The 19,040-nt window shown below is 45.7% G+C and overlaps 1 protein-coding gene across 4 annotated transcripts in view; it reads right to left on the bottom strand.

The window, feature by feature from the left end:
• The window catches only part of LOC308334820 (homeodomain-interacting protein kinase 1-like), a 38,673-nt gene that overhangs the window by 16,786 nt on the left and 2,847 nt on the right, over window positions 1-19,040 (bottom strand). For all 4 annotated transcript variants that reach the window (XM_080791679.1, XM_080791680.1, XM_080791681.1 and 1 more), the window contains exons 2-12: window positions 17,373-17,693; window positions 15,724-16,151; window positions 14,321-14,413; window positions 10,456-10,647; window positions 9,302-9,483; window positions 8,669-8,792; window positions 7,486-7,605; window positions 4,738-4,824; window positions 2,563-2,747; window positions 2,102-2,261; window positions 1,006-1,192 (exon numbers count right to left, since the gene is read on the bottom strand). In XM_080791679.1, the coding sequence (XP_080647805.1) occupies window positions 1,006-1,192; window positions 2,102-2,261; window positions 2,563-2,747; window positions 4,738-4,824; window positions 7,486-7,605; window positions 8,669-8,792; window positions 9,302-9,483; window positions 10,456-10,647; window positions 14,321-14,413; window positions 15,724-16,151; window positions 17,373-17,688 (2,074 nt within the window). In that variant the 5' untranslated portion in view covers window positions 17,689-17,693. The remainder of the gene's footprint in view (window positions 1-1,005; window positions 1,193-2,101; window positions 2,262-2,562; window positions 2,748-4,737; window positions 4,825-7,485; window positions 7,606-8,668; window positions 8,793-9,301; window positions 9,484-10,455; window positions 10,648-14,320; window positions 14,414-15,723; window positions 16,152-17,372; window positions 17,694-19,040) is intronic.

Below are 19,040 nucleotides of genomic sequence, written 5' to 3'. Positions count from 1 at the left end.
CCTTGGAGGGTGGAAGGAAGGAGGGCAGACTATGAGACTATTCCCTCACCTTGGAGGGTGGAAAGAAGGAGGGCAGACTATGAGACTATTCCCCTCACCTTGGAGGGTGGAAGGAAGGAGGGCAGACTATGAGACTATTCCCCTCACCTTGGAGGGTGGAAGGAAGGAGGGCAGACTATGAGACTATTCCCTCACCTTGGAGGGTGGAAGGAGGGCAGACTATGAGACTATTCCCTCACCTTGGAGGGTGGAAGGAGGGCAGACTATGAGACTATTTCCTCACCTTGGAGGGTGGAAGGAGGGCAGACTATGAGACTATTCCCCTCACCTTGGAGGGTGGAAGGAGGGCAGACTATGAGACTATTCCCCTCACCTTGGAGGGTGGAAGGAGGGAGGGCAGACTATGAGACTATTCTCCTCACCTTGGAGGGTGGAAGGAGGGCAGACTATGAGACTATTCCCCTCACCTTGGAGGGTGGAAGGAGGGCAGACTATGAGACTATTCCCTCACCTTGGAGGGTGGAAGGAGGGCAGACTATGAGACTATTCCCCTCACCTTGGAGGGTGGAAGGAGGGCAGACTATGAGACTATTCTCCTCACCTTGGAGGGTGGAAGGAGGGCAGACTATGAGACTATTCCCTCACCTTGGAGGGTGGAAGGAAGGAGGGCAGACTATGAGACTATTCCCCTCACCTTGGAGGGTGGAAGGAGGGCAGACTATGATACTATTCCCTCACCTTGGAGGGTGGAAGGAGGGCAGACTATGAGACTATTCCCTCACCTTGGAGGGTGGAAGGAGGGCAGACTATGAGACTATTCCCTCACCTTGGAGGGTGGAAGGAGGGCAGACTATGAGACTATTCCCCTCACCTTGGAGGGTGGAAGGAGGGCAGACTATGAGACTATTCCCCTCACCTTGGAGGGTGGAAGGAGGGCAGACTATGAGACTATTCCCCTCACCTTGGAGGGTGGAAGGAGGGCAGACTATGAGACTATTCCCTCACCTTGGAGGGTGGAAGGAGGGCAGACTATGAGCGTCTGCTGGAAGGGCTCCGCCTGCGCACAGAGGCCTGCGCCGCGCGTCTGAATGGGGACGCTCTGCTGGGCCAGACCGGGGATGTTGATGGTGGCCTGCTGGTAGAGCGCCGGCTGGTAGTTGAGCAGAGGCACCGCTCCCCCCGCCGAAGGCACCTGTACAGAGGGACTGGTGGTCAAAACACTCCCAACGCCAAAGGACGAAGTTCTTTGTCCTTTCTATTAGTAACGCCCGAAGAGTGAGACGTCATCGAAAACGTCCCTCCCCTGTTTAGCCGACGAAAACGAAAATCTTAAAACATGAATAACTCGCCTGCATCTAAATCATCTATCGTCTAATTATGAAAAAAATATCCTGTGTTTGACGGCCCTCCACGGTCCAGTCACTAGTCGCGATAGATTTATTCTTTACCTCCCGTTGTTGTCGATCGACTCTAGAGTGGTGTGGCTATCGTTAGCTGCTACACACACACACACACACATTCACAACAACATCCGGTCTATCGTTAGCTGCTACACACACACACACACACACAACAACATCCGGTCCGTCGGTATAAAAGTGGTCTGTGTTTATAAATCAAATGGGCGCTATAATGTAATGGATTAAATAACCCCCGGGGCAATTAAAAGTGTTTTAACACCCTGTTGCTCCAGACTGTATGAGGGAAGCATTTGGAAATTGCGAGAGGCAGCAGTCTGGCGACGCGAGACCAAGAGAGAAGCAGAAGGAAGTGTGACCTGGTTGTGCTGGTTGAGCTGAAGGTGACCCGTGAGGTGAGGTGAGGTTAGGGTTAAGGCCTATTCATAGTCTGGATTTTCGGTTGTGAGCTGACCACCGCTCCGGTGGTGAGCTGACCACCGGAGCTGAAATAACGTTGAGCGGTGGGGAGTAAAAACAGAGAGAAGGGCTGGAGCTGTGGCGGTGGTTTGCTCTTCACCGCGGCTCAGTGACGTCATGTTGTAGGTGGTCACCTCACCACAGAAAATCCAGACTATGTATGAGCCTTTAGGGTCAGAGAGGTTACCTGGTTGTGCTGGTTGAGGGTTAGGGTCCGTGTTTACCTGGTTGTGCTGGTTGAGCTGGCTGCTGAAGGTGACGGTGAGGTTTCCAGACGCGGCGGCCGCGCTAGGCACAGCGTTGGTGGAGTACAGGGCCTTGCTGCTGTCGTAGGCCGAGCTGCGGCGCTTACAGATCTCCATGTTCTGGAAGCAGGACTTCACACTGCGGGAGGAAGAGAGAGAGAGGAGAGACACATTGTTTCACTGAGAACATAATATAAACGAATGAAGGAAGAGAGAGGAGAGACACATTGTTTCACTGAGAACATAATATAAACGAATGAAGGAAGAGAAAGGAGAGACACATTGTTTCACTGAGAACATACAAATGAGGCTCTATGCATTAATATGCACACACGCCATACGTGTGATCCCCACAGACGGTAACTTACTGAGAGCTGTATAGTATTACGTAGTAGTCCATAAGGTGCATTGTGGGTAGTGTAGTCCCTAAGGTAACTTACTGAGAGCTGTGAGGGTAGTCCATAAGGTGGCTCATGGTGACGAAGGGGTGACCCAGCGTCTTGGTGGGCGTGATCCTTTTGTCGGCGTCCAATCGCAGCATCCGCTTCAGGAGGTCTATGAACTCGCGGCGGTCGGCCTTCTCGGCCAACATCTCAGTGCCCTCCAGGTGAGAAGACAGGTTGACCTGGGGAAGCATGGGTTAATTAACTAATGACCTCCAGGTGAGAAGACAGGTTGACCTGGGGAAGCATGGGTTAAAGGAGAATTCCATGCTAGAATGCTTTCTTATCTTTCTTACCTTTCTTTGTAGTTGTTACGTCCCCACCAAAGAGGTCCAGGTGTTTTTTTGTGCAAAAACTCCTTATTGGCTATTTCCCCTACCATAAGCCATTGCATTGAATGGGAATTGAATGGGGCTATGGGGTGTTATGCTAGTTCGCTTATTTCCATTGAAAGAAGTAGTAAAGTGTGCCGCTTGGGATATTATTTACATTATGAAGAGAGGATATATACAAAGAAATTATAATTTTGAGCGATGGAAATAAGCGAATTAGCACAACACCCCATAGCCCCTTTCAATTCAATGCAATTCATTGAGGGCTTATGGTAGGGGAACTAGCCAATAAGGAGCTTTTGCACAAAATAACACCTGGACCTCTTTGGTGGGGACGTAACAACTACAAAGAAAGGTAAGAAAGCCTTTTAGTATGGAATTCTCCTTTAATTAATGACCTCCAGGTGAGAAGACAGGTTGACCTGGGGAAGCATGGGTTAATTAACTAATGACCTCCAGGTTGACCTGGGGAAGCAGTGGGTCAAAGGCATTTAGGACGGGAACGGCAAACCCTTTATATTAGCGTTTGACCACTTTAAACCATTATTTATTTGCAAGCTCATAGCGCTGCACAGAGTGCCGTGCTATGAGCTTGTAGATCTGCCTCTTTCACAGCGAACATTTTGAACTCAAATCTTTGAATATTTATGCTTTCATAGCGAACATTTTTAACTCAAATCTTTGCTTCTGGGAGGGGGGGGGATGGGGGGGTCCCTGGAACAGCATATCTTCAGATGGGGGTCGGCAGCCAATTACATATTATACATTTTTGGGGTCCTTGACATGAAATAGTTTGAGCACCCACCACTAACATAGAAACATAGGTTTTTCAAGAAAAATGTCATGATTTATATTAGAAGACATTTGTAGCATCTGGTCTCGGGTCTTAATGGGTTAAAGCCGTAGAAAATCACACCAGTGAAAAGGTCCCAATGTGTGATTTGTGAAACACGATGACAGGAGTGGAGCCTCCCACCCACTAGCACGGATTCCTAAACCATTAACACAACATGTAGAATTACCATGTTTTAGTAACATTTACACATACTGCCACCCAGTTGAGGATTGAACCTTTGCTTTTATATGAAATATCCGAGACTATTAAGACTTTATGGAAGATGCTTCTGGACATTTTGCTAGTTTGACCACTTTGAATGCTCCAACCTGAAAACCTTAACCTAAAAATCAACAAGCATTGAGAGCTTGTAGATGGGCTATTATTGACTGAAATCAGTCATAGCGACGGGAGAACTTTGATCCATGTGGTAATGCATACAAAAACAAAACCATACTGAGAAGGTGTCGTCCCAACAACTGTGAAGAAAACCTCTGTGAAAAGCATCTCTCATGTTGTGTATCAAAAAGAAACATCACTTGTGCTTAAAATCACTTCAGTGCTTTGGGACAAATTAATAGGAAGAACAGCTAGCTAGAGTAGTACGTCGCGCATCAAAAAACATAGGATGCAGCCTCACTCTATTCCACCAGAATAATTAGGAAGGCAAATAAAATCATTGCAGACAACTCCCATCCTGCACATCACCTCTTCAATCTCCTCCCATCAGGCAGGAGATATAGAAGTATCCAGAGCTCTACATGTCGCTTCAGGGATAGCACTTACCCCGTAGCCATTAGACATCTGAACTCATAGGATATGCATAATTATAGCACTTAAAAAAAAAAACTGAATGTAATTTCCTATGCTGCTGGTTTTTGTATTGTATTGTCCTTCTTGTTTGTGTATCTATGGTTGTCTGTATATGTTGAGTATGAACCAACACAAATTCCTATCAACTTGTTGACATGGCAAATAAATTATTGAATCTTGAATCTAGTTTACCTGCATCATGTCATCCAGACAGTTAAAGATGTACTTCCGGGCTTCCTTGGACTTGATGCCCATCTCCACCTCGTGCTCCGAAGGCGTCTGGAAGAAACACAGACAACGGTTTTAGCATTTATCCACAAACCATAATAAATATTTAACCCGACAAATATCTGTACAAAAGTAATTTTTGTATACTATATTTAGCTTTAAAAAAATAAAATCACACCTGTGTGAAGTGAGGGACGCTTTTATCATCATGACGTAACATGTCGATTTGCTCAGACACGTATGACGAACATTCTCCAGTCATTATCAATGGGAATTTAATGTTTGTGTTTAACTAAAATCTACACAAATAGCTGAATATAGAAGGGGCTAGCGCCCCTAAAGAAAAAAGACAGTATCTATCTGTGTACCTAGAGTCTCCATAGAGGATAGCTGTACTTTGAGTCTCCATAGAGCATGGGTGTCAAACTCAAGGCCCGCGGGCCAAATGTGGCCCGCCATGTCATTTAATGTGGCCCGCCTGCCTCAAGCAAAAAAAATAATAATAATAATAATAGCCAAAATATAGGCTTATAAGTAAGGCTGCATGATATATCGAACATGTACCTTCATCAGAGTGGAGAATATAAGTATAAATCAAGTTGAGCAAAGCCACTCTTCTCTGCCCCTCTCTCTAACAGACACAGTTAACGATTGCTTGTTAAGTGCCTGCCAGACAGACAATCAGATGAAATGAAGGCAGGTGTAGAGTAGAGTGTAGACTAGTGAACTAAACATGTTCTCTTTATATCAAGTACTTCATACGTACCAGCCCCTTATGAAACTACTTCTCCCCAAATCCAAATGGATTTCATTTTCCATCCTGAATTGCAGTAACTAGCATACAATGAGAACTGAGAAGATCTCCACAAAGGTTTACTCATCAAAACTGATTATATAACTGTAACCATCAAAGCATGCACTCAACATAATGGTTATGTGACCATGGCATGTGCATAATATAAAATCTTATACGTTTTATCTGATATTGATTAATATGGGGGGTGGGTTCAATTAATCGATTATTAATCGGCAGAGCTGTCGACTATTCAATTTGGCTGATGTTCACTTTGTGGCATCCCTACAAGTTACAACAAGTGAGTAAGTGACTATCTCTCTTCCATACTGGTGTGTGGCGACTCTTGTGTGATATGATGAAGTAGAACGGTGCCGTGCACATAGGGACAAATAAGTCGTGTGTGTGTGTGTGTGTGTGTGTGAATGTGTGAAGACCCATCTTCTCTTCATAGTCATAGTGACATTGTCCTGCATCAGATCATGTCCAAATCAGGTTCTCCAATCTCCAGTAGCCTCTTCAGTTTTTTGAAGATTTTTTGAGTGGTGCAACCACTCCCTTACGGAGCTGTGTGTGGCTGGCTGGGTCTGAGCACTATGTGTGTGGCTTGCTGGCTGGCTGGGTCTGAGCACTATGTGTGTGGCTGGCTGGCTCTGAGCACTATGTATGTGGCTTGCTGGCTGGCTGGGTCTGAGCACTGTGTGTAGCTGGCTGGCTGGCTGGCTGGGTCTGAGCACTATGTGTGTGGCTTGCTGGCTGGCTGGTTCTGAGCACTATGTGTGTGGCTTGCTGGCTGGCTGGCTGGGTCTGAGCATAGATAGATAGATAGATATTATAGCAGTGACTGACTGAAGGGCCTCCCACACCGTCTGCGAACGCCGCGCGTCAAAACAGCCGCCTCCATCATTTTAAATGAACCTATCGCACACCGGCTGCGTCGGACGGAGCCGGTGTGTGTTGGGCTTGAGACATCGAGCGTGCGTCCGCAACTGGTTGTGGCCCCCATCAAGTGACCTTTTGACCAATGCGGCCCTCGCCCCAAATGAGTTCGACACCCCTGCCATAGAGGATAGCTGTACCTTGAGTCTCCATAGAGGATAGCTGTACCTTGAGTCTCCATAGAGGATAGCTGTACCTTGAGTCTCCATAGAGGATAGCTGTACCTTGAGTCTCCATAGAGGATAGCATTTCTGTAGACTTAGATAGCATTTGATACAGACTTATAGCATGTTATGTAGACAGCACTACAATTGCATTGCATGTAGTCATAGCACGTCATAGTACATATGTATAGCATAGTAGTATATATGTATAGTTTATATGTATAGTTTCATTATATAGATATTCCACTGTTACTTTCTTAGCTTACGCATGTTTCATGATAAATGCTTTTATGTGATGTATTCCCATGCTTTTTTTTGTTCTTGCTTAATGTAAGTCGCTCTGGATTAAGAGCGTCTGATAAATGCCTAAATTGTAAATTGTAAGGACAGCTGTACCTTGAGTCTCCATAGAGGGTAGCTGTACCTTGAGTCTCCATAGAGGGTAGCTGTACCTTGAGTCTCCATAGAGGATAGCTGTACCTTGAGTCTCCATAGAGGGTAGCTGTACCTTGAGTCTCCATAGAGGATAGCTGTACTTTGAGTCTCCATAGAGGATAGCTGTACCTTGAGTCTCCATAGAGGATAGCGTTACCTTGAGTCTCCATAGAGGATAGCTGTACTTTGAGTCTCCATAGAGGGTAGCTGTACTTTGAGTCTCCATAGAGGATAGCTGTACTTTGAGTCTCCATAGAGGATAGCTGTACCTTGAGTCTCCATAGAGGATAGCTGTACTTTGAGTCTCCATAGAGGATAGCTGTACTTTGAGTCTCCATAGAGGATAGCTGTACCTTGAGTCTCCATAGAGGGTAGCTGTACCTTGAGTCTCCATAGAGGGTAGCTGGAGTCGGGGCCTCTGTTGAAGAAGCGGCTGGTCTTGGTTCCAGCACTCAGCAGGTACTCAGCAGGCAGACCCTGGGTCTGGGAGATGTAGCGGATCTGGACACAAACACAACAACAACAGACCCTGGGTCAGTCTGGGAGATGTAGCAGATCTGGACACAAACACAACAACAACAGACCCTGAGTCTGTTAGCAGCCTGTAATAAGATGTGAACGGTGGGTCGCACTGGCTGACCAATCACCCACGGCCTTGGAAAACGGCCAAGTGATATTGTGCCATAAAAAGGTTTGCCCACAGCTGCTTTATTAGGCTCCTTTGAACCGATTTGACCCATTTTATGATTTTAACTTATTGCTTTGTTTTACCTGTGTTTTTAACTTTAATGTACAGCACTTTGAACTACTATCTATGTCTGAAGGGTTCTCTCACAAATAAAAACTAGACTAAAATGTTAGGGGCTAGTGGACAAGAGATCCACTGCAAGTCATTTTACAATTAATTGCATGTGTGTGTATGTGACACCATTAAGGCCCACCAAAATACATTTTGTTCGACTAAATCAACTGTAGACTTAAGTCGACAAAAATCTTATGATATTTAGTCGACTAAAACTAGACTAAACACTATAAAACATTCCGGGTGACTAAAATGTGACTAAATTAAAACGTTTCAAGAGACTACACGATTAAAACTAAAATAGAAATTTGCTGCCAAAAACAACACTGCATGCAGCATGGTACTGTAATGGGAATTTTAGAATGCCAACTACAGTGCCAGATATATGCATTATTGTGTAAAAGTCTCTTTGCTCACCAATGTGCTCAGTCTAATTCATGCAGCTGTCAATCCAACAGCTGACTTGACTCCTCCACACTGTCAGCAAAGGTATACTCATTTGTGTGTCGCCCTTTATGTTTAGCACAGATCCGTATATGGACATTACATGACTATAAGGACTGTCTGAGGATGGGGTTGGGGAGGCTTGCGCCCTAGAGGGGCTGCTAGAACAGGCAAGGAGGAGGCCTGTTCCTCACTCTCTGTATATGTTTTTTCTGCTGAATCTTCTTAATAAATTCTCAATACTTCACCCTGAAGAACTTTGTCATTCCTTCATCTTTGGAAGATTATTTAATCTACAACAGTACTACGTATACCAACCTGGTCGTATTCGGAGGCCCCGGGGTAGAGGGGCCAGCCCAGGAACAGCTCAGCGATCACACAGCCCAGGGACCACATGTCGATGGCTTCACAGAACGGAAGGCCCAGGATGATCTCTGGAGCCCTGAGAGCAGAAAAGACCCACGATTACATCCACTGGATCCACAGGAGAGCAGAAAAGACCCAAGATTAAATAGTAACTACAGTTTGGACAGGGAGGACTCTCCGTGGTAGAAAGGTGAGACAGCATAGTAACTAAAGTTTGGACAGGGAGGACTCTCTGTGGTAGAAAGGTGAGAAAGCATAGTAACTACAGTTTGGACAGGGAGGACTCTCCGTGGTAGAAAGGTGAGAAAGCATAGTAACTACAGTTTGGACAGGGAGGACTCTCTGTGGTAGAAAGGTGAGAAAGCATAGTAACTACAGTTTGGACAGGGAGGACTCTCCGTGGTAGAAAGGTGAGACAGCATAGTAACTAAAGTTTGGACAGGGAGGACTCTCTGTGGTAGAAAGGTGAGAAAGCATAGTAACTACAGTTTGGACAGGGAGGACTCTCCGTGGTAGAAAGGTGAGACAGCATAGTAACTACAGTTTGGACAGGGAGGACTCTCCGTGGTAGAAAGGTGTACCAACCTGTAGTAGCGTGACTGCAGGTAGGTGGAGCAGACGGCCTTGGACACGTGGCTGGCGGAGCCGAAGTCGATGACCTTGACCCTGTAGGGCTGTCGGAGAGGGTCCACCAGCATGATGTTCTCTGGCTTCAGGTCGGCGTGGATCAGACCCAGACTCTTCAGCTTCATCAGCGCTGTGGCCACCTGGAGGAGGACGAGGACGAGGAGGAGACACAGAGCGGGTTAACAACACCGACCGCTGCGATGGCGTTCTGAGGGCCGAGTCATACTCCTGTTTTACCGCTGTTCGGCACCGTTTCGGCGCTGTTTCGGCGCTGTAGAGCCCAAATGATTTCGGCTCGTCAGAAATTTTCAGTAGCACCAAACAGCCGACTTTAGGACGGTACTCGCCACCCCCCCCGAACCTCAAATGACGTCACATTGTAGGCTCTACAGAGCCGAACCGACTTTTATTCGGCTCTAAAATAAGAGTATGAATCGGCCCTAATTCGTTCTAAAGAGCATGACGAAAAATGGTCATCGACTACCTATTTTTCCCCCACTGACAAAAACTAAATAAAAACCAAGCCTCGATGCCTAAAACTGAGACAGAATATATTGACAGTCAATTTCATCATCAAATAAAATGAGAGGGACTATAGTGGAAAAGAGACGGAGTAGTAGAACTAAAAAGACAAGTCATGGCCCGGGCCGGGCCGTGGCCCAGCGGTCCTTTTGAATGCCTACACATAAACGAAATAAACAAAAAGAAGAAAAAAGCGAGTTATTTTTTTCTAATATATTTTTTATCCCACGATTTTGTAACCCATTTTTCACCCCTGTGTCAATCATCTAATGTGATCCTGGGCTCTACCAACCTAGTCCCCATATATGGGGGACAAGGGGAGAGCAACGGACTTGAACTCATGCTTCCTTCATGCCTGAGTGTCCAAGTCGCTCCTTTACACCCGACAGGGAGGAGTTTCCCTGGTTGGACGTATAGCACGTGGAAGGAACACGTTATTCCAACCAGTTCCTTTCCCCTCCATCAGTTGCCCCGGCTGGCCAGGGGGAGGCAGTTTAGTGACCAGGATTACTGCATGTTTTTTGTGAGGGTACCTATCCTAGGGGACACGGGGAGAACATGCAAACTCCACACAAAAAAGCAAGTTCTACCTGTTGCAGGATGGGTCTGATGTGGCGGAGGGGCAGCGGGCTGAACTTGCTGTGCTTCAGGAAGTCGTAGAGGTTCTGCTCCAGCATCTCGAACACCAGACAGGTGTGGCCCTTGTGTTGGAAGCACTCGTACGAGCGGACGAAGTTGTACTCGTCCGCGTTCTCCGCACTCAGCCGGTTCAGGATGCCCACCTGTGTGTGAATGAATGAATGAATGAATGAATGAATGAATTTTTATTTTCGTGTCTTGTCATTAACACATTCTGTACAAAATACGTCTGGAAACGTCATAAGGATCAGAACCGAGTGTTACCTTAGACGTCTGTGGACGTCCTAGCGACGTCCAAACGACGCGGGGCGAGATAATAATATTCAGAATTATTCCTTCTTTTTTTTTTGGCATTTCGCTTTTCGCTTGCCGTATGCTAACGCTCTGTGCAAATATTAGCTTGTCATTGACTCCCATGTTAGCGCGGCGGAAAGAATGACTCGTATCTCCTCATCCAGGGCGCTCTCCGTGGTGATGAATGGATCGATATGCTGGCGCTGCATTTCTGCTCCTCATCCGTCTCTCCCGCAAAATATGAACGCTTTTTGGAGTTTATATAAATATATTAAGATGATCGGGGATTATGAGCTCACTTTGTCAAGTCAATTTTTTTAAGAAAGTATTTCCGGTTCATGGCTTTCAGAGTAAAAGCGATCACTACTCTGGCGACTACTCTGGCACCCCGGAGCGTCTATTTTGATGCACTTCCTGTACTAGATGTGTTAAGACCCATCCCTTACGGGATTATAAGACACCAACAACATAAATAAACAATATCACAAGTTCACTTTCCACACAGAAGTTACACCAAGTATTTGATCAAAACAAAAACAGAAATAAGCATCATCATAAAAAATAAAATAAAATACGTCACATGTAAGTTTTCTTTGTCCGTATGTCCCAAGGTTTCTCTATATATTCTGCTAATGCAAATATCTTTTGTTCGAAAATCCATCTCACTTAACCACATCAGGTCTATATTTTTACATCTGTTAAATAACTTTTGTGTGTGTGTGTGTGTGTGTGTTATTTATTTTTTACAGCCAGTAATGTGTAGAACAAAATCTCTCTCTAGGACACATCTAGGGGCCACAATCTGCATTCAAAGATGTTCCTAGAAGCTTTTCCTAGATTCTTTGCCATTTGGTCGATTATTTGCCTGTCTAACTTCCTGATTGGTTAGTCATTTCGACCAGGTTTTTTTCCCCCAAAGCTTCTAGGAACATCTTTGAATGCAGATAAAGGAAAGGAAAGGTACGTTACGGTATGTTTACCCAGGGTAACTGGACTAAGGAAAGGAAAGGTACGTTACGGTATGTTTACCCAGGGTAACTGGACTAAGGAAAGGAAAGGTACGTTACGGTATGTTTACCCAGGGTAACTGGACTAAGGAAGGGAAAGGTACGTTACGGTATGTTTACCCAGGGTAACTGGACTAAGGAAAGGAAAGGTACGTTACGGTATGTTTACCCAGGGTAACTGGACTAAGGAAAGGAAAGGTACTATGTTTACCCAGGGTAACTGGACTAAGGAAAGGAAAGGTACTATGTTTACCCAGGGTAACTGGAATAAGCTCAAGAACTTGTTTACAGCCAGGCCCTGCTCATATAGAACATTTCATGGTAGGGGTTCAATGCCTTGCTCAAGGGCACTTCAGCCGTGGTCATTTTAACGTGCCGGTCCAGGGATACGAACTAGCGACCTTCCGATATCAAGACCGCTCCGCAAACCGTTCGTATAGATTAAGGTTGTGCGATATTTTGGTTTAATACGGTTTAATGATTTCATTAAGGTTTCATCCGTCAAAACCGGCAAACCGTTTAACCTGACATGAGCGTTGGGTGGCCGTGATTATTGTTTACGGAAGCAGTGGAGAATGGCAGCATCGCGTGATCCATCCGTCCGTCTGTGTCTGACTAAATTCTTGTGCCAGTTACAAGACTTGCCGTGCTCTCCCCCGCCCGCCTCCCCCTAACATGCGTGCACCATGACAGGCAACGCTGAAGCCAAGTGACACACAAGCGCTAAATAATAAACTATGTGTGTGTGCGTGGGTGCGCTGTATGGTTTACGTCAAGTCACAAAATCACTTGTTGCTGTGGCACAGACACAGAGCTATGCTGGGACAGACGGTCACAGAACAGATTCGTTGCAGCTCAGCATTGCAAAAATATTCCTATCAGCAACAGCAACTGAACTAAACTCAGTTGATCGTGCTGAAATAATCTGATGCGAGACAACGGCTGCGTCTCCACTTCCAATCTAGAATTAATCGTCGTCGCGCATTGTTTATGGACGCGTTCATGACTCGTTTCTGTCACATCATAAGATACTAATGTAACGGGTAAAGTAATCACTGAGATCAACTCGGAGCAGGCAGCCCTTAGAGTATACTCTAAGAGGCAGCCAGGCAACGCTGTTTGCCTGTTCCTGGGGGCTACACTGCTACAGTAATACACTATGGTAGGCAGAGAGGGACAAGACAGGCCAACATGACTGACGAGACATTACAATAGCGAAAGGGGCCATCTTGTGGCGATAGACTGTAATAGCAGTCTCTGATTAACAAAATGAAATAATGCAAACGCATTTACCTCGTAGCTGCAAAACTGGGTTTTTTGGCAATAGTAAACCGGGGTTTTAAAATGTCCCAAACCGTCAAACCTTAGTATAGATGTGTCACATGCAGAGACTACGTTTTTTTTAAAGAAAAATCATAAATAGTTTGACATAATTAAATTATTATTGCTTATAGCTACTTTAATGTAACCCCATTAACACATAGTAGACGGTAAAGCCCCATAGTTCTCATTCAAAGCTGCAATCCATACATTGTTTTGTGTGTGCGTCAATAAAACATTATTTTAACCTATAGGCGTGGTAAGAATATAACCAATGCTCTTTTATTCTGTAGAAAGACACCTTTTTGGCCCACAGCAGTTAGTCAGTCCAGCCCACCATCGACTAGCTAAGTGTCAGGTTTCTAACTAAGGTATATCTTAGTTCTCAGATTACTTTAGGGCAGAACGGCTGCTTTCAGCTGTTTCAGAGGTCGTAGGCATACTTAAGTGTAACCTTATATGTTGGGTTAAAACCCACGGCTTTAATCTTTTCCTCAAACGAACACCACACACTGGTGGTGCTTTAAATGGGTGGTCCTCACTGTGGGGTCAGGGGACCCACTGGGGTCCTCGGGTGGGTTCTGGGGGGGGGTCTGCAGCCAAATAAACTAATTAACCCATTTAGGCCTGATGTCGAAATAAATAAAGTCTTCTGAAAGAATATTATATTCAAAGATTTGTGCCACATTTTCACGATTTTTCAAAAATAGCAGACCTACAAGCTTGTAGATCTGCTATTTTTCAATAGCTAAATAATGCTTAGTTAAAACACCAAAACGGGTTCCTGCCCAAAATGGGTTAATAGTGTCACATCATGCTAACCACTTCATACACATTGCATTATGTTGGGCTATTAAAAAATAGCCACAAAGTGACACGCTGTCAACTTGTAGATCTGCCATTTTAAATATAGATTTTTGAGGTTCTCGACATGAAAAGGTTTGAAAACCGCTGATATAGCAACATGCGTTTTTCAGAAAACTGTCAGGATTTAGAAGCCTTTATTTGATTTATTTTTAAATCGGTCTTAAGTCTTTGTAGCACGCCACCGAGTGGCGCGCTACGAGCTTGTAGGTCTTCTATTTTTTAAAAGATCTAATAACCAACGACATAGAGACATTTTCAGAAAACTGTCAGGATGTAGAAGACATTTTTTAGAATCTGATATCAGGTCAGAATGGGTTAAAAGAAATACCTCGATCTGTCCCTGGCGTGCGTACGACGGGTGGTTCTTGAGGATCTTGATGGCCACGATCTCGTTGGTGCCGCGCTTCCAGCACTTGGCCACCTGACAGATAAACAGACAAACAACTGACAGATTACAACTTGTCCAAAATGCAGCAGCCAGTTTTAACTAGAACGAAGACGAGAGAACATATTACTCCAGCAGTTTTGGCTTCACTGCACTGTGGCTTCCGGTTGTTTTTAAAATTATTTTACTTGTGTATAAAGCTCTCAATGGTCTCGCACCTTCCTACCTACATGACTGCCTAAATATGTCCCAAACCGCCCCCTAAGGTCTTCCACTGCTGGCCTGCTCGCTTTGCCTAAAACAATATGGCAACTAAAAAATACGAGGAAGCGGCTTTTTGCTTCTACGGGCCGTCGGCGTGGAACAAGCTCCCACTGTACCTTCGACAGGCAGCCTCTGTAGTTTAACAAGCTCCCACTGTACCTTCGACAGGCAGCCTCTGTAGTTTAACAAACTCCCACTGTACCTTCGACAGGCAGCCTCTGTAGTTTAACAAACTCCCACTGTACCTTCGACAGGCAGCCTCTGTAGTTTAACAAACTCCCACTGTACCTTCGACAGGCAGCCTCTGTAGTTTAACAAACTCCCACTGTACCTTCGACAGGCAGCCTCTGTAGTTTAACAAACTCCCACTGTACCTTCGACAGGCAGCCTCTGTAGTTTAACAAGCTCCCACTGTACCTTCGACAGGCAGCCTCTGTAGTTTAACAAACTCCCACTGTACCTTCGACAGGCAGCCTCTGTAGTTTAACAAGCTCCCACTGTACCTTCGACAGGCAGCCTCTGTAGACATTTTTAAAGCACAGCTCAAGACCCACTTCTACACCATTGCTTTTAATTGATCTTTTATTTCTTTTTGTTATTCATGTCCTCACTGTATTGCATTACTGCTTGTTTTTTTAATGTCGTTGCCTTGCTTTTCTTTTCTTTTTTTTCTCCATTGTTCTGTAAAGCACTTTGAGCTGCATTTCATGTCATTATGATTATTATTATTTAGTGATGCACCGAATATTCGTCCGCAGAAAATATTCGGCAGAAAATGGCTAAAAATGCATTTTCGGCCTATTCGGTTTCGGCCCGAATAGGCAGAAAATATACCACCGAATAGTGTATGCAATTAATGCATTCAAAAGAGCTGAATAAATGTTTTATGGACCCATAATAGTTATTACCATTATAACCATTTATTAAATACATAAATCAGGTAGCTTTAAGGTACAGCCATGACAGCAATGGTAGCAAAAAAGATGTATGATATTAATCATATTCGGATATTCGGCCCTATGTTCGGTATTCGGTTTCGGCCAAGAATTTCCCTTTCGGTGCATCCCTATTGTTATTATTACCTGTCCGAAGGTGCCGCGGCCCAGGAACTCCAGCACCTCGTAGCTGCAGGACACGGAGCAGAGGATCTCGTGCTGCACCAGCTGGTAGTCTCCCTCGCCGTTGGAGCTGCTGCTCTTGGTGGTGGGCGCCGAATGGGGCACGGACTGGCCCGTGCCCGCCCCCCCTCCTCCCCCTCCCCCTCCGCCCCCACCCGTGCGCGTGGAGGAGTAGGGGGCGGCGGGCGCAGACAGCTCCTCCAGGATCTGCACGCTGCCGCACCCGCTGCCCCCGCCGTTACCGCTACCGTTACCGCTACCGCCACCTCCGCCGCTGCCCGCCTCGCTCGCCACCTCCTCCACCTTCCTCTTCTGCCCGTGGCGGTGGTGGTGGTGGTGGTGGTGCCCCCTGGTGGTGGTGGTGGAGCTGGACGACGATGAGGTGGTCGTTTCTGCAAAATTTACAATTTCACACAATTTAGCGGAAATTTGGCAGACGCTCTTAATCCAGAGCGATTTACACAGTAAGCTAAAAACATGATAAATACATCAAAATAGTCATGGAGAATCATACGTTAAAGGAGAATTCCATACTAAAAGGCTTTCTTACCTTTCTTTGTAGTTGTTACGTCCCCATCAAAGAGGTCCAGGTGTTATTTTGTGCAAAAGCTCCTTATTGGCTATTTCCCCTACCATAAGCCCTAAATGAATTGCATTGAATTGAATGGGATGTATGGGGTGCTGTGCTAATTTGCTTATTTCCATCGCTCAAAATTATAATTTCTTTGTATATATCCTCTCTTCATAATGTAAATAATAACCCAAGCGGCACACTTTACTACTTATTTCGATGGAAATAAGCAAATTAGCACAACACCCCATATATCCCATTCAATTCAATGCAATTCATTTAGGGCTTATGGTAGGGGAAATAGCCAATAAGGAGCTTTTGCACAAAATAACACCTGGACCTCTTTGATGGGGACGTAACAACTACAAAGAAAGGTAAGAAAGCCTTTTAGTATGGAATTCTCCTTTAAGCTAAGAGCCTAACAGTGGAATATCTATATAAAGAAACTATGCATATACACCAGGGGTGCCCAAAAGGTAGATTACGATCTACCAGTAGATCACAATGGCTGTGCAGGTAGATCACATGACATGCCCCTAAAGAATATTTAATTGAAATCTAAAAAATAAAAATGGCATCTGCCTCTTGAATTAAGTTGACTTGATTGATTGACTGACATAAAAAGGGGCGTGTCGGCTCAATGCAATAATCTGTTTTGAAGCGTGTTGCTGCAGTGCACAAATGTCAGTAGATTACAAATGAAAATATGAAATACAAAAAAAAACTCTACCTATTTAATTTCTCCCCTTTCCCATTCCAAGTGCATTCGTCTTAAATATAATGCCACCCATTAAAGCCATTTTCAGCAATGGTATTTATATGTTTTTGGTGGGTAGATCATGTTGAGCTGGTAGCTCTCAAGTCAAAAGAGTGTGGGCAGTGGGGCACCCCTGGTATACACTATAGAGAGTGCCAAGGCAGGTGCTACGGTGAGTGTTACGGGCTAAGATGGTTTAGGGGCAGACGAGAGTGCCCTTATAGATGGCACACTCATTACATTGAACACCTATAGTTACATCACTGTAACAACAACAACAACTACCTTGGTAAGTGGCGTGCTCTCCGAGGCGCCTGCTGGACCCCCGCGGCAGGCTGCCCGTGCTGTCGGCGGCCCGGACCACCACCTGGCCCCGGGAGCCGGGCGCGGCGGGCGGGAAGACCAGGGCCGGGGCGAAGGGCGGCACGGCCGCCATGGCGGGCGTGAAGGCGTAGGCGGAGCCCCCGCCCACGCCCACGCCGCCGTAGGAGTCGCTGGTGGACACGTCCCACACGTTGGTCTCCACCTTCAGCTTCTTCACGCGGCAGAAGGCGCTGGACGAGATGGAGGGAGGAGAGAACACCTGGAGCTGGGAGCTCATGGTGGCTGTGGAGGAGAGGAAAGGAACGGATGGGAGTTAGAGAGAGACAGAGAACACCTGGAGCTGGGAGCTCATGGTGGCTGTGGAGGAGAGGAAAGGAACGGATGGGAGTTAGAGAGAGACAGAGAACACCTGGAGCTGGGAGCTCATGGTGGCTGCAGGGAGGGGAGGAAAGGAACGGATGGGAGTTAGAGAGAGAGACAGAACACCTGGAGCTGGGAGCTCATGGTGGTGGCTGTGGGGAGGGGAGGAAAGGAACAGTCAGTCATACTGGTGCTCATGAACACATAGGCACATACATAGGTGAACCACCACATAGGTGAACACGGACATTGCTGTTCCTTGGAGTGGTTGCACCAAAAACCTCATGTTTCTATATCAGTGGTTCTCAATATTTCATGTCAAGGACCCGAAAAATTATATGTAATTGGCCGCCGAACCCCATCTGATAATATGTTGTTCCAGGGGACCCCCCAGAAGCGAAGATTTGAGTTAAAAACAAATATATTCCAAATTTGCGGCACATTTTCACGATTTTTCAAAAATAACAGACCTACAAGCTCTTAGCGCGCCACTCGGCAGTGATTCTCAACCATTTAATGGCATTTCTATCTCTGAGACCCCACTTTGTATTGCACATGCAATGTTAATTTAACTCTGAGAGTGTACAAACGGAACCAAATTCCATTCCATCTGTACACTCAAGAGTTTCAAACCCATAAGGGCCCACTTGGTTACAAACTATCATTTAGCTGTGTGGACCCCCTGGAACTCCCTCAAGGACCCCTGGGGGTCCCCGGACCCCACTTTGAGAACCACCGAATTAGGCTGTATCTCCACCGGCCCTCAATGTATTTACATATTGTGCAGTAAATACAAAAAGAAAACCCATTATTCAGGCACATTTTTGCCACGTAATAATTTCCCCCATTAGGCCCACCCTATGCAACGCCATCATACAGAGACGAGAGAGAGAGAGGGGGAGAGAGAGACACACAGACAGACAGAAGACTTGTTTACATCAACAGGCTACAAGCAACGCCCACCACTCCTCTCCTCACACACACACACACCCCCCCCCACACACACAGCACCACCTCCAGCACGACAGGTTACACCGGACAGCGAGATGGTGCAAATATCCACAAGTCCATTTGTTTAAATGAATACTAGACAACTCGCCCCGGTGCTTGCCCGTTTTTCCGCCCGGAATCTTCACCAGTGAGGGGGATAACTTTGTAATATGCTATTGGCTGTTTGTATTCTTTTTGGAAAAATATAAAAAGATACTCCTGTAGAAAGGCTATTTTACTTATATTGACCCTATAAACAATTTAGTATATGTAAGGTTT

Source organism: Protomyctophum bolini (assembly GCF_963924005.1).
Source record: "Protomyctophum bolini genome assembly, chromosome: 2".
In the NCBI taxonomy this organism is placed as follows: domain Eukaryota; kingdom Metazoa; phylum Chordata; class Actinopteri; order Myctophiformes; family Myctophidae; genus Protomyctophum; species Protomyctophum bolini.
This window is presented reverse-complemented; position numbering and strand designations above follow the sequence as displayed.